The 13,828-nt window shown below is 41.0% G+C and overlaps 1 protein-coding gene across 2 annotated transcripts; it reads left to right on the plus strand.

The window, feature by feature from the left end:
• The first annotated feature begins 379 nt into the window (after nt 1–379).
• Nucleotides 380–13,810, plus strand: LOC118376074 (polycomb protein suz12-B-like). 2 transcript variants are annotated; one of them, XM_052527758.1, is made up of 17 exons: nt 380–672; nt 1,162–1,306; nt 1,657–1,703; nt 5,071–5,135; nt 5,550–5,618; nt 5,903–5,952; nt 6,120–6,205; nt 6,331–6,565; nt 6,922–7,018; nt 7,265–7,370; nt 7,629–7,806; nt 8,280–8,368; nt 8,612–8,755; nt 10,417–10,574; nt 10,922–11,120; nt 11,436–11,536; nt 11,861–13,810. In XM_052527758.1, exons 2-17 carry the CDS (start codon nt 1,177–1,179, stop codon nt 12,186–12,188), a joined length of 2,082 nt encoding a protein of 693 aa, XP_052383718.1. In that variant the 5' UTR covers nt 380–672; nt 1,162–1,176; the 3' UTR covers nt 12,189–13,810. The 2 variants fall into 2 exon arrangements, with proteins under 2 accessions (XP_052383718.1, XP_052383717.1); XM_052527757.1 differs by lacking the exon at nt 380–672 and having other exon boundaries at nt 1,147–1,306; nt 11,436–11,515.
• Nucleotides 13,811–13,828: the final 18 nt, after the last annotated feature.

Genomic DNA, 13,828 nt, shown 5'->3' on the forward strand with positions numbered 1-13,828 from the left:
CGAAAAACTCGGCATTGGTCTTTATTATTAGCCCATGCATTATAATCATGTGTAATGGTCTGCATTTACATTCACCATAAAACTATATAACATAGACAGTACATTTCCTATTTCATCAGTTTTCTGGTTTGCATAAGTTCAGAACTGAGAATATTTGGCAACAACTGTTTCTGCAACATGTGTATTGATTTATAATTGGCACCAGAAATATGCAAACAGCTAGGGAGAAAAGTAACAAGCTTCACGAATCGTGCCCGGTTGGTGGAAAGATTTCCCGCAAAATCGTTGAAAAGCAAGAGAAAGCGAGCGGCAATTTGCCTCTTCCACCGAACTTGATGGTGTCACTTACAGTTGCGTCTGCCCAATCACAAGTCTCAAATTCCATATTCGAATTTCTATTGGATGAGAAGTATTTCTAGATGTCCAGTAAAGACCACACGATTTTAGCATAACGTGTAGCTCATCTGAAGTTTTAATGTTTTTCATATAATCAATAACATAATCTATTATTTTTATGTAAATATGATGGATGTACTTTACTAGTCGACGTTGTGTGAATCGTTGGAGGGAATACTGGACCGCAACATTTGAGATTTCTTCTCGTTAACCCAGTATGCTAGTTTAGCTAGCAGCAGCTTGCTTCCTTGCTAATTTCATGGGTTACCTGTGTTGGTGAGTCTCTAGCTGGATAGCTAATCTAATGCTCACAAGGTTAGCTTCAGTGTTGTACAGTCAGATAGCAAAGTATAATTTTGTGTTTTACCCGTTTCGAATAACACTCCCACACGTTTACTAGCCATCTAGTTATAATTTAGGACATTTTGACCATTTGTTTATGTTAGCTAGTTAGCCTTGCTGGCTAACTAGCTAACAAAAATCCAGATGCTGGAATTTGAGACAAATTACGGTAGCTAGCTAATGTGTTTATCTCTATATTTCTTACAAAAATATGTATGTGTGTAGTTTGGGATGTTGAAATTGAAAAATATAATGTTATACAAAGCCAATAGTTGAAAAATATAATGTTATACAAAGCCAATAGTAAAGTCGGTTACCTAGCTTGCTAACCCAACTAACGTTAGCTGATATGATTATGTTTCCTTTGTTTTGAAAAGGACCATAATAATGTTTGTTTCATCTGCATGGATGCACCATCTACAGCATTCAGGTGAAGTCATGAGTGGGACCAGTTGTAAAGCGAACGGCGCCGTCTACCCGGCCTCGACAACTGTAATGACCACGGTAAAGAAGCCGAAGATGGAGCAGATTCAAGCAGACCATGAGTTGTTTCTACAGGCCTTTGAAAGTGAGTTGCATGACTTTTTATTTATACCAGGAAGTAACGATTTTAAGCCAGGTGGAAATCTTTGAAAATAACCAATAGCGTATAATGTAGATTTTGTTACTGTTGTCTACTTTTCTCACAACTAATATCAATGACACGGACTAATACGAGGCCTATCTCTGACTAAATTTGATTAGAAAGTGGGCCTGGAACCATAACATGCATAGGATATATATCTGTGCTGCTCTGCAATACCATACAGCTCTGTGAATACATTCACATTCATACCACAATTCTATTAAATTCTTACTAAAATCATAAAAAATAAGATTATTGAGCAGGCTATGATTATTGTTATGATGTATTTGCAGAGCCAACTCAAATCTACAGATTTCTCCGCACAAGGAACCTGATTGCAGTAAGCAAATACTACATCCATAATATACATAATGTACAGAAACTAAACTAATCTTCAGAAACTATTCACACCCCTTGAAATGTTCCTTATTTTGTTGTTACAGTCTGAATTGGATCACATTTAGATTGTGTGTCACTGGTCTACGTAAAATAACCCAAAATGTGTCAAAGTGGAATTGTGTTTTTAGAAATGTTAACAAAAAAAATAAAAACAAAAAACTGAAATGTCTTGAGTCAATAAGTATTCAACCCCATTGTTATGGCAAGACTAAGACTTTGCTTAAGAGGTCAGATAATAAATTGCATGGATTAACTCTGTGTGCAATAGTGGTGTTTAATGTGATTTTTGAATGACTACCCCATGCATACAATTATCTGTAAGGTCCCTCAGTCGAGCAGTGAATTTCAAGCACATATTCAACCACAAAGACCAGGAAGGTTTTCCAATGCCTCGCAACGAACGGCACCTATTGGTAGATGAAGAAAATATCAGACATTGAATATCCCTTTGGGCATAGTGAAGTTATTAATTACATTACACTTTGGATGGTGTATCAATACATTGTCACTACAAATATACGTCCTTTCTAACTCGGTTGCCAGAGAGTAAGGAAACCGCTCAGGGATTTCACCATGAGGCCAATGGGGACTTTAAAACCGTTGAACCTCTTAGATGTAAAGGCAAAATGTTGATTTCCATCTATATAGACATACCCAAAAGGAACTGTTATTCATGTGTAATTACATGATACTGACATGACAAAAATGTCTATATCTGGAAAGAAGACATCTGAGAGATGATGAGGAATGATCAGAAGATAGGAGTTACATAGGTCAGAATACACAAGATCAAGCACACACAAAATACAAATATTTTGAAAGTAATCTTTCATCAATAAGATAATTATTGATGCCCAGAGCTGGAAACACATCAGATGGCTCCCACAAGATGTGAACAGTATCAGAAAAAAATGGGATTGATAGGCCTAACAACTAGAAATGGGCAGATGTTTTAGTAAGTGTGGTCACGGGATGTTTCCAAGTATCCTCAAAGTGGCATATGTCTGTAAATTAGATAATTCCAGTGCTATTACACATTTGCAATCCCTAAATGCTATTTGTTCAGTATAAAAACTATTTCTACTATATCAACCTCACTCAAACATTGTGGTGGTGTTATGTGGTATCCGGGGTACATTCAAGTGTTCTTTCAACCTCTCCAAATTGTCAGAATGTGGTAATTGCACATGGGTGTGCATAAAAGTTATTTTTCACTATAAAAACTATGTTTCTACAACACCAACCTCTCAAACTTTGTGGTGGTGTCGGGGGACATACAGGGGATATCCAAGTGTTTTTAAAACCTCTCAAAAGTGCCTGAATGTTTAGCCTAGGCATATCCAATGTATTGGTCCCACATACAAATTAACTGTTTACCAAAACAATATTAAAGCAACAGATATACATTCAAAAATATATAATCATGTCTTATCAAACACAAAGTTGGTTACACACGTGTCCTTCACGTGTGCAAAAATGTAAATAAGCTGAACGTTTGAGTGGAGGGTCTTGTGATGGTTGCTTTGGGCCCCCAATTCAGCCATTTCCAACACCAGCTGCTCTCGGAAGGCCAACAGGGAGAGAGGGGGTTGACCTCTTTTGCTTTGGACATCTGCTTGTGGAGAATGAAAGCATTTACTGTAGCAATGTCCACAAAGTGGTTTTTAAAAAATCTTATACCACTTCCTGGCCTTGTGGAGGACCGGGTAGTAGTCTATCGGAGCATCAGATTGGTCGACACCCCCCATGCTGGCACTGTAGTCCTTCACAGAAATAGGAATGGGGACATTCTTCCCTTTTCACCCTCCTTGAGACATGGTTGTTATTGAATGCTTTGTGGTGAGCATGGTTACTTCTCTAGTGTCCTTCCATTTCACAAAAAGTAGCTTGGTACTCCTGTTCCAACGTATGGTCCCCCTCTCCGCTGTCTTTGTCATGACGTTTACCTTGGTCTTGGGGAAACCGTTTCTGTTGTGACGAATGGTGCCACAAGATGTAGAACCATCAGACGGGGTGATTGACATAGCAGTGGGGGGCGCTTGCTGGGGAGGGGTGGTTGCCAAACGTCATCATCTAAATCGTCTGCATCCTCCATTCTGTGGTAAACAAAATAAAGGAGCATTTTGTTGTAAGACACACAGTTGACTAAATTTACAAAAATACATTACTGTGAAGTAAAAACAACTAGTCTTTATCTGTACAGTGACTCAAAATAGGTGTGAAGCACACACACACAATACAAACAGTAACACTTTGGAGACAAAGGCAGAGGTGAGGACCACAAAAACAATGGTCATGAGAGCTTAGTGGCCTCTCCAAAGTTACAAGGATGAAACGTAGAACAGCAAACAGTGAACTAATATGAAACAGACAATAACAATAATAAACATTATTACTCTCGAGGCTGGTGATCAATAACAGTAGGTCACAGGGGCGGCAGGTAGCCTATTGGTTAGAGCGTTGGGCTAATAACCGAAAGGTTGCTCGATCAAATCCCTGAGCTGACAATTGTAAATAACAATTTGTTCTTAACTGACTTGCCTTCTTAAATATTTAAAAAATGACACACAAAAAAACAGGCAGACAAATAAGACATCCCCATGATCTGTGGAGTCCCGGCTTTTTGGTGTGTATAGACTTATTCCGTGTTTATTTTGTTTACGCTAACTGCAATGTAGGTAGCAGCCATCTTGGAATTAGGTCGTTGGCTCGGCCTGCCCTTATACATTTGTATGCCCATATATGGTAGTAAGCCACACCAACGATTTTAAGGCACAGGTCAATAAGCCAAGATACTGAACTTTCTGCAGACACCCTGCTTTTGCAGATAGGGGCTACCGTTCTCATACCAGACTGAATAGAATAAAACCAATCTAATAGACTTACCCAGAAAGACTCGTAGTTATAATTGCTGTGAACACCAGACTCTAAATTTACAAATGTTCATTTACATTTTTTTATCTTTTTATTCTAATCAGTTTCTTAGGGAAAAGCCAATGATCTCTATTTTGTGGGGTTGAGTACTCAAGGGGTTGAGTACCTATCTATTCAAAATATGTTTTATTTTCCATAAATGTGATTATTTATTTTTTTCTTACACTCTGACATTATAGTATTTTGTGTAGATTGTTGACAATTTTGTATTTATTTTTTAAACCCGTAACACAACAAAATGTGGAAAAGGTCGAGGGGTGTGAATACTTTCTGAAGGCACTGTATATATAATAATGGATATGCATGTCATTTTATTTCTCATTTTCACAATGTCTGGTGTATTAATGATTAACCTCCAAATGCTTCCATTTTAGCCTATATTCTTGCACAGGACTCTTACCTTCATGACCCACAGAAACACTCGAACAAATGCCAAAAGGTAACATATTGTTCTCTGATTGATCTGAAAGGGATCAGATGATTTTTATATGGTAGTAAGACATTAATCAGAGATGGTATAAAGTAGAACCTCAAAGATAAGAACCTCAAACTTTCAGACTGGACGTTAACCAAACGGTCAATATCAAACCGGGACATGTATTAAATGCAAACTTATGTGGGCTACACACAAGCGTACACCTTGCTTACACGTGTAAATACGCAATCTATATTTTCTATAAAGGTAGATGCGGTTATCAAGAAAATTTCAACGTTACGGACGGCTATTTTATGAACCTCCATTTCCGACATGTTCATATCTTTGAGGCCCTACTGTACTTTTGTTTTTATCTCATCAAAGTTAAAGCCGCTTCTGAGGTCCTAATTTGTGCTGTGCTTGAACTTGTGTGCTCAGGAAAACGTTCAAGGTGGATGACATGCTGCTCAGAGTTGAGAAGATGAAGGGAGAGCAGGAATCTCATAGGTAAGAGTTAGGAGACGTAACATATTATGAGACGTGTTACACGTTTTAATGGTTCATGCATGCTTATCATAACTTATAAAGCCTTGAGCCGTATAGTTTTCTTTTCTTTAAATGTCTTTTATTTGAGGTGTTTTCACTTTATTTAGACAAAGTAATCGGAGGTGGAGGCTGGCAAGTAGGAGAGAAACCGTGGGAAGGGTGGGGAGCCTTATATGTGACTTGTGCCTGAGAGTGTTAGCAGCTCTTCATCTTTTCTGATTGTGTATTACTGCTTTTTCTTCTAGCTTGTCCTCACACCTGCAGCTTACCTTCACTGGATTCTTCCATAAGGATGGTATGCCCAATCAATACTCTCCTGTTTGCACCATGTTCAAATGCAATGTATTTGTATGCCTTATACCAATGTGTTGGTGTGATATTTGTACAAAAACGGAAGAGACAAAAGGGTGAAACATAAGACACAAGTTTTTTTTTTTCTCTCTCTCACTTTCTCCCTCACAGAAAAGCCATCTCAGAATTCAGAAAACGAACAGAGCTCGGTCTCTCTAGAGGTGCTACTTGTCAAAGTCTGCCATAAAAAACGAAAGGTCAAAACAATGCTTTGTTTCTCTCTCACATTGTCTCAATCACGTGAAATTGTTTATAAACCGAACTCCTATCTCACCTCCTAGCTAAATCCTAACTTTTCTCCTGTAAACGTTGTTTTCCATAGGATGTCAGCTGCCCGGTGAAGCAAGTGCCTACAGGTAAAAAGCAAGTGCCTTTGAATCCTGACTGCAGCAACCAAACCAAGCCCGGCTCCCTGCCCTCCCTGCTGGTGTCCAGTAACGAGTTTGAGCCCAGCAACAGCCACATGGTCAAGTCCTACTCGCTCCTGTTCAGGGTCTTACGCACCGGGAGGAGGGACATGAACGGCCTTGTGAACGGCGAGGCCAACGAGAACATAGGCAAGTAGTTGCTAAAACACCCTCAGGGATGTTGGATGACTCACTAAAATCAAATGTCTGTTTGTTTGGAGAGAAAACAGATTAGTTGTAGGGACACTACCTCACGAAGGTAGTTGAGAGAATGCCAAGAGTGCAAAGATGTCATCAAGGCAAGGTGGCTACTTTTAAGAATATAAAATATATTTTGATTTGTTTAACACTTCTCTGGTTACTACATGATTCCATATGTGTTATTTCATAGTTCTGATGTCTTCACTATTATATATATATAATATGGGGACCATTTTGATGATGTGGCATTAATTTCATGAGGCAAATGTCTCGTATTTGTTTGTTTGGTGTCTTTACATGTTCAGAGGTGCCCAACAGAAAGAAGAGAAGCTCCGCCCACAGAGAAGATGGAGAGACCACAGAGACCTTTGTTGCACAGATGACCGTCTTTGACAAGAACAGGTAAACAACATACCATATATGGCAAAATGGTAGTAATTTATCCCCAGGTGGCAACTGTCATTACCAAGTTGCTGCTGCACTTTGACCTCAAGGATATTTAGCCGCTTGCGAGTATCTTTTTAAAGTGCTATAAACTCTGACCCCTATTTTTGAATTAAAACCATGACCACATATATTCTAGAACTGTTCACACTCATTGCTAAATGCATTACTCATTAGTTAATAAGGGACCTCTGTCATGTGCAGGAGATTGCAGCTGCTGGATGGGGAGTATGAAGTGTCCATGCAAGGGATGGAGGACTGCCCCGTCAGCAAGAAACGAGCCACATGGGAAACCATTCTGGATGGAAAGGTGAGTGTGCCAACCTAGCTGGCTTTGGTTTCAGGCCAGCACTAAAAACACCTGATTTTAATTACACTAATCAGTCTTGATAAGAAGTTGATTAATTGAATCCGGTGTTGTTGTGCAGAGCTGAAACAACAGCTTGCCCAACGAGTAGCTCTCCAGCACCAGAGTTGGGGACGACAACTATACTATCAGTAGGACACTCCACATCGAAATGTGTGTATGATGGTACTGAGACAATATTTCCGGGCTCTGTTCATACAGAGGCTGCCACCGTTCGAGACGTTCTCTCAGGGACCCACGCTGCAGTTCACTCTGCGCTGGACAGGTGACGCCAGCGACAAGTCCACAGCCCCCGTGGCCAAGCCCCTGGCCACACGCAACTCTGACGGCTCCAGCCCCGTGGAGAGCAGGCCCAGCACACTCAAATCTGCCCCCCTGGGTAAGAGACACAACACACTCACTAGCAACTTACTTGGCTTTTACCCAAAAGGAACAACACATTGTAACCTCCCATTAGATTCACTCACACCAATTTCAGTATACTGTTCTCTTGTCTCGACTAAAAATGTGTGTATCTAAGGCTGGGTTTACACAGGCAGCCCAATTCTGATCATTTTTTCATTCATTGGTGTCTGGTCTGATGTGATTGGGGGGGTGGTCTAAATTGGCCTGCCTGTGTAAACCCAGCCTTAGATACACACATTTTGAGTCAAGGCAAGTCAAAGTTCACACACAGCCTTGATCACCATCTAGCAATACTAGAGCCATAAATATACTATAACTTTAACTTTATAATAAAATTGACCAGACCGACATACAGCTGCATCACTAGCACAATAATGTCCCGAAAAATGGTTTGTGCTATCTAATAACCTCTGACTCCTTCATTTCTCCCTCCCCTCCCTGTTGTAGCTGTGAAGGCCTCTGTCAGCACAGATATCCAGATGAAAAGAGAACAGATCCTGTGTGAACCCAGGCAGAAACTGCGTATATTTTACCAGGTTTGTTTATGCACCAATATGAAATGTTTCACAGCGCTTTACACAGTAAGGGGGAAACTCGCCTCATCCATCACTAATGTGTAGCACACGCCTGGTTATGATTATCATGATACACCTCTAAGTACAGGGGAAGAGTAGCGTAATATACTTAAATGTAAAACAAAATCTTTTTTGAGCATCACTCAGAATGGTTCAGTTATTAATAAACCAGTAACGAACTTCCATCTTTTTGTCCCATGGCAGTTCCTGTACAACAACAACACACGGCAGCAGACGGAGGCTAGAGACGACCTCCACTGTCCCTGGTGCACCTTGAACTGTAGGAAGCTTTACAGCCTGCTAAAACACCTCAAACAGTCCCACAGCCGCTTCATTTTCAATTACGTGGTGAGAGACTAGGGCTTTGTGTGTGTGTGTGTGTGTGTGTGTGTGTGTGTGTGTGTGTGTGTGTGTGTGTGTGTGTGTGTGTGTGTGTACAGGATTCCTATGTTGGAACGTTTTCCTATTTCAGCACACTTATATGGAAGGACATTCAACAAGCTCAGCACTTCTACAAATGGCTGATGATTAAAAGATTGTGGGGGCTGTTTTGTTCGACTTCAGTTTGGCTTTTGACATTATTGATCATAGTCTGCTGCTGGAAAAACTTGTGTTATGGCTTTACACCCCCTGCTATATTGTGGATAAAGAGTTAGCTGTCTAACAGAACACAGAGATGTTCTTTAATGGAAGGCTCTCCAACATAATCCAAGTAGAATCAGGAATTCCCCGGGGCAGCTGTCTAGCCCCCTTACATTTTTCGATCTTTACTAACGACATGCCAGCCAGTGTGTCTATGTATGCGGATGACTCAACACTATACATGTCAGTTACTACAGCGACTGAAATGACTGCAACACTTAACAAAGAGCTGTGGTTAGTTTCAGAATGGGTGGCAAGGAATAAGTTAGTTCTAAATATTTCAAAAACTAATAGCATTGTATTTGAGACAAATTGTTCACTAAACCCTAAACCTCAACTAAATCTTGTAGTAAATGATGTGGAAATTGAGCATGTTGAGGTGACAACTGCTTGGAGTAACCCTGGATTGTAAACGGTCATGGTCAAAAAATATTGATAAAACAGTATCTAAGTTAGGTAGAAGTCCATAATAAATGTCCATAATAAAACACTGCTCTGCATTCTTAACAGCACTATCAGCAAGGCAGTTCCTACAGGCTCTAGTTTTGTCGCACCTGGACTACTGTTCAGTCGTGTGGTCAGGTGCCACAATGAGGGACTTAGGAAAATTCAGGACAGGGCAGCACGGGTGGCCCTTGGATGTACACAGAGAGCTAATATTAATAATGTGCATGTCAATCTCTCCTGGCTCAAAGTGGAGGAGAGATCGACTTCGTCACTGCTTGTATTTGTGAGAGGTATTGACATGTTGAAAGCACTGAGCTGTCTGTTTAAATGACTAGCATACCCATGCATACCCCACAAGATATGCCACCAGAGGTGTCTTCACAGTCCCCAAGTCCAAAACAGACTATGGGATGCGCACAGTACTACATAGAGCCATGACTACATGGAACTCTATTCCACACCAAGTAACTTATGCAAGCAGTAGAATCAGAAAAAATGTAAAATATATATATTTTTAAATACACCTTATGGAACAGCGGGGACTGTGAAGCAACACAAACATGGGCACAGACACATGCATACACACACATGATAACATACACACACGTACACATGGATTTTGTGTTCTAGATATGTGGTAGTGGAGTATGGGCTTGAGGGGACACACTTAGTGTGTTGTGAATTCTGTAATGAATGTATTGTAATGTTTTAACATTTTTAACTATTAATTTATGCTAATTTGATCTTTTGATTAACCCTATACAGGTAAAAAATTAAAAACACTTTTAAAAAAACTGTTAAAAAGCAAGGAGATTTTAAAGCCATCTACTACCAAGTACCTGGCATACTGTATGTTGAATAGTTGAGAGTTTGAGAGATAGTTATTGTAATTTAATTGATGTCCCCCTGTCTGTCTCCAGCCTCACCCTAAAGGTGCTAGGATAGACGTGTCCATCAATGAGTGCTACGACGGCTCCTACGTGGGCAACCCCCAGGACATTCACAGCCAGCCCGGCTTCGCTTTCAGCCGCAACGGCCCCGTCAAGAGGACTGCCGTGACACACGTACTGGTGTGCAGGTAAAGAAGGCGTCTCCTGTCTTCATCTCACTGGCTCTCTCACCCTCAGTCGACCAGTAGCACGGATTGCATGTCAGAATCAAAGCGCTGAAGTAAAAAGATTCACTTGGTTATGTTCAGCCCCCTGGTTAAATCATGTGAAATTATTTTTGTATTTGCTGTGTGCTTAAAAAGTAAAACTGCCATTTTGATTGGCTGACGTATTTCATATTTCCTCACTTGGATGGTACCATCATAGCCATATAGCTAGCTGAGAATGTGTACTATTTGTCCACTAGCTTGCCTGCGGGTGTGTACCTAACCTAACCACAGCCTCTGACCCTTAGTGCATTGCTCCTGTCTTGTAGGCCCAAGCGGACGAAGCCCAGCCTGTCAGAGTTCCTGGAGTCTGAGGACGGGGAGCTGGAGCAGCAGAGGACCTACGTGAGCGGACACAACCGCCTGTACTTCCACAGTGACAGCTGCATGCCCCTCAGACCCCAGGAGATGGACGTGGACAGCGAGGACGAGAGAGATCCTGAGTGGCTGAGAGAGAAGACCGCCACGGTCAGTCCCTCCACTCACACTGTTACTCAGACCGAGATTATGTACAATGGAGTCAAAGAGAATTAAAAACATAACAATGACTGCCTGATGTTTATACAGAATGGCCCATATCCTAACTTTAGATAGATGCATGTCAAATGAGTGTCCCATTGATGTCAATGTATGAAATTCGAGCATCTCAAGATAGGATTACACCCTATATGAAGCCAACAGAAATGAGTGTCGGCTTGAACTACAGCTGTGCTTTGCTTCCATATACTAAAACGCACTTTCTGGTTGTGTTGGTAGACTAATCTATGACTGTTCCACCCACAGCAATTGGATGAGTTCACAGACGTCAACGAGGGCGAGAAGGAGGTGATGAAGCTGTGGAACCTGCACGTCATGAAGCATGGGTATGTACCTAAAAGCTGTGGGTATGTATCTCTAATCACTAGCCTCTTACGGCACTATAATAGATAACTTAGAAATACACATACAGCCACATCACCTTGAAGAGTTTACCTCTTAACATGTGCTATAAATGGTGTCTAAGTAAGGATACAAATAGTCATCCTTATGTTCCTGTAATTTAGAAATCCACATAAAGCCATGACACTTTGAGAGTTTACATCTAACGTGATATAAAATAGCATAATGTATTTTAAAAAGTTGTTCTTAATCTGACTCATTCTCTCTAGTAAAATCAGTATTCTAACCTCATTTCCTCCCGTTGTGTTCTGTTTCCTGTCCGTATCTAGCTTCATAGCCGACAACCAGATGAACCAGGCCAGCATGCAGTTTGTGGAGAAGTGCGGCGCCTACATCGCCCGCCGCAACCTCTGCCGCAACTTTCTGCTGCACCTGGTCAGCATGCACGACTTCAACCTGGTCTCCGTGGCCACCATCGACCGCGCCATGTCCCGCCTCCGCCACATCCAGGAGGAGCTGCCCGACGCCGGGGCCGACGACCAGGCTGACCGGGCCCTCATGGAGGGCGCCTGCAATGGCACCGCAATCGCCTGCAGCTCTGGCGGGGGTGGTGGGACCAAGCACGGCAAGAGGACAAAAAGCTCCGTGACTGACTGATGAACTGATGGCATTTGGTGGCAGCAGTCGATCCGACCCATTCATTTTCATTGTTATAACTGTCACTCTTGGTGCTTAGCTAGGTGGGAGGAAGATGTCAATGGAGGATTGTCTTGTATTGACTCAAGACATACAAATATAGCTACACACACACAACACAGGCATATGAAGACTCACTATAATGTGAGGTTTTACCAAGTCATTATGCACCGTGAGACAGTTTTAGTGATTCTTGGTGGTTTCGGGGGGTGTGAAGAAACTGGGGGAATCACTTGAAAGGTATTGTAATCATGCTTTGACTGCCTTTGTTATCACGTTGTAATCAGAAACTGTATTGAGTGGATATGCAGTAAGTCATGCATATTGGTAACATTGTCACTCCTGATGGTCTGTATCCCATAACCCTGTCTGTTTGCCTCTCATGATCCTTTTAGTTGACTATTGTTTTAGCACTTGGTAATAATTTGTATTCGTGAATTGTTTTAAACTTGAGTTGAATCACTTTTTTTTTTTATTCTGTGCAACTGCATCAATTGTCAGATTCACCCCGTCTGTCTTGAATCCCCTGGATCCTTATCGGGATTTTATTTGTTTTGATTTGATGTATGTTGTTTCTCATGTTTCTGTTGATACTATCTTGAGTAATGGAGGATCAGTGGACTATTTTTCCACGCGACTGGATTACTCTCTGCATCCATAGCTTGAGGATATTAAGCCAAGATGAACCACAAACTGCCAGCACATTCACCCTTTTTATGTAGACTGCCTAGCTCTTCTACAGGGGTGTGTTCACTAGGAACCAAACGGAAGCAAATGGGACAAAACGGGGCGGGACCTACCTGCATTTGTCCAATAGGAAATTCTTGTTTTTGTTGCAAAATGTTTTCTGTTTTGAAATGTTTTGCCACAGTTTGCTACTGTATGCACTAATGCATACACCCCAGAAAACATGACTACAACCTATGGATGACATGCTGGAACCTGTATTATGGTTAACTAGGTTTGAGGGACATCTGGAACTCAAGCTGTTTTTGATCATTTATCTTCATAAACGGGCGAGATAGGAAGTGTTGGACAACACTTCTTACAGACACTTTGTATACATTGTAATAATGTCAATATCTAGCTATATCCCATTGTGAACCTGATTATCACTGATTATGGACATGTAGGATTATTCTTCAAAGGCAATATGCTGTTTGTTCATTGGAAATGGGTCCTAGTTGATATGTGTCTATCCTACAATTAGTCTCTGTTTAAATGCCAAAGGGGGTGATTCTCAGTAAGTCTCTCAGTTCTTCGTACATTTTTGTTTATTGCTGCATCATTTCAAAACGTTAAATGACGAGCGGTGTATAAGCCTTAGCTGTGTTTTTGCGTTGTGTGAGTGCACAAATTGAACATAAGCAGTAGTTTTGGTGCTTCGTTTGACACCTTTTCCCTCAACTCCATGGACCAGTCTTTTACTTCCTTGTACCTTTATGCACGTTTTTGATCGGCTGGATATAAGGGTAGAAAACAATCAATTCACCATATTGTCAAACCACCGTTGAAGTCGTGAACTATGTTATAAACTTTGGATATGGGGATTTTATATTTAAAATAAAATACATTTGACCTTGTCAGTTTTATTTATTCAA

The sequence above is a fragment of the Oncorhynchus keta genome, chromosome 10 (assembly GCF_023373465.1).
Source record: "Oncorhynchus keta strain PuntledgeMale-10-30-2019 chromosome 10, Oket_V2, whole genome shotgun sequence".
Classification (NCBI taxonomy): domain Eukaryota; kingdom Metazoa; phylum Chordata; class Actinopteri; order Salmoniformes; family Salmonidae; genus Oncorhynchus; species Oncorhynchus keta.

Coding starts and splice junctions, on each gene's coding strand:
- LOC118376074 (XM_052527757.1), top strand. CDS start 1,147: ATGCACCATCTACAGCATTCAGGTGAAGTCATGAGTGGGACCAGTTGT. Junction 6,206..6,330: donor TCTGCCATAAAAAACGAAAG/GTCAAAACAATG, acceptor TGTTTTCCATAG/GATGTCAGCTGCCCGGTGAA. Junction 7,019..7,264: donor ACCGTCTTTGACAAGAACAG/GTAAACAACATA, acceptor TGTCATGTGCAG/GAGATTGCAGCTGCTGGATG.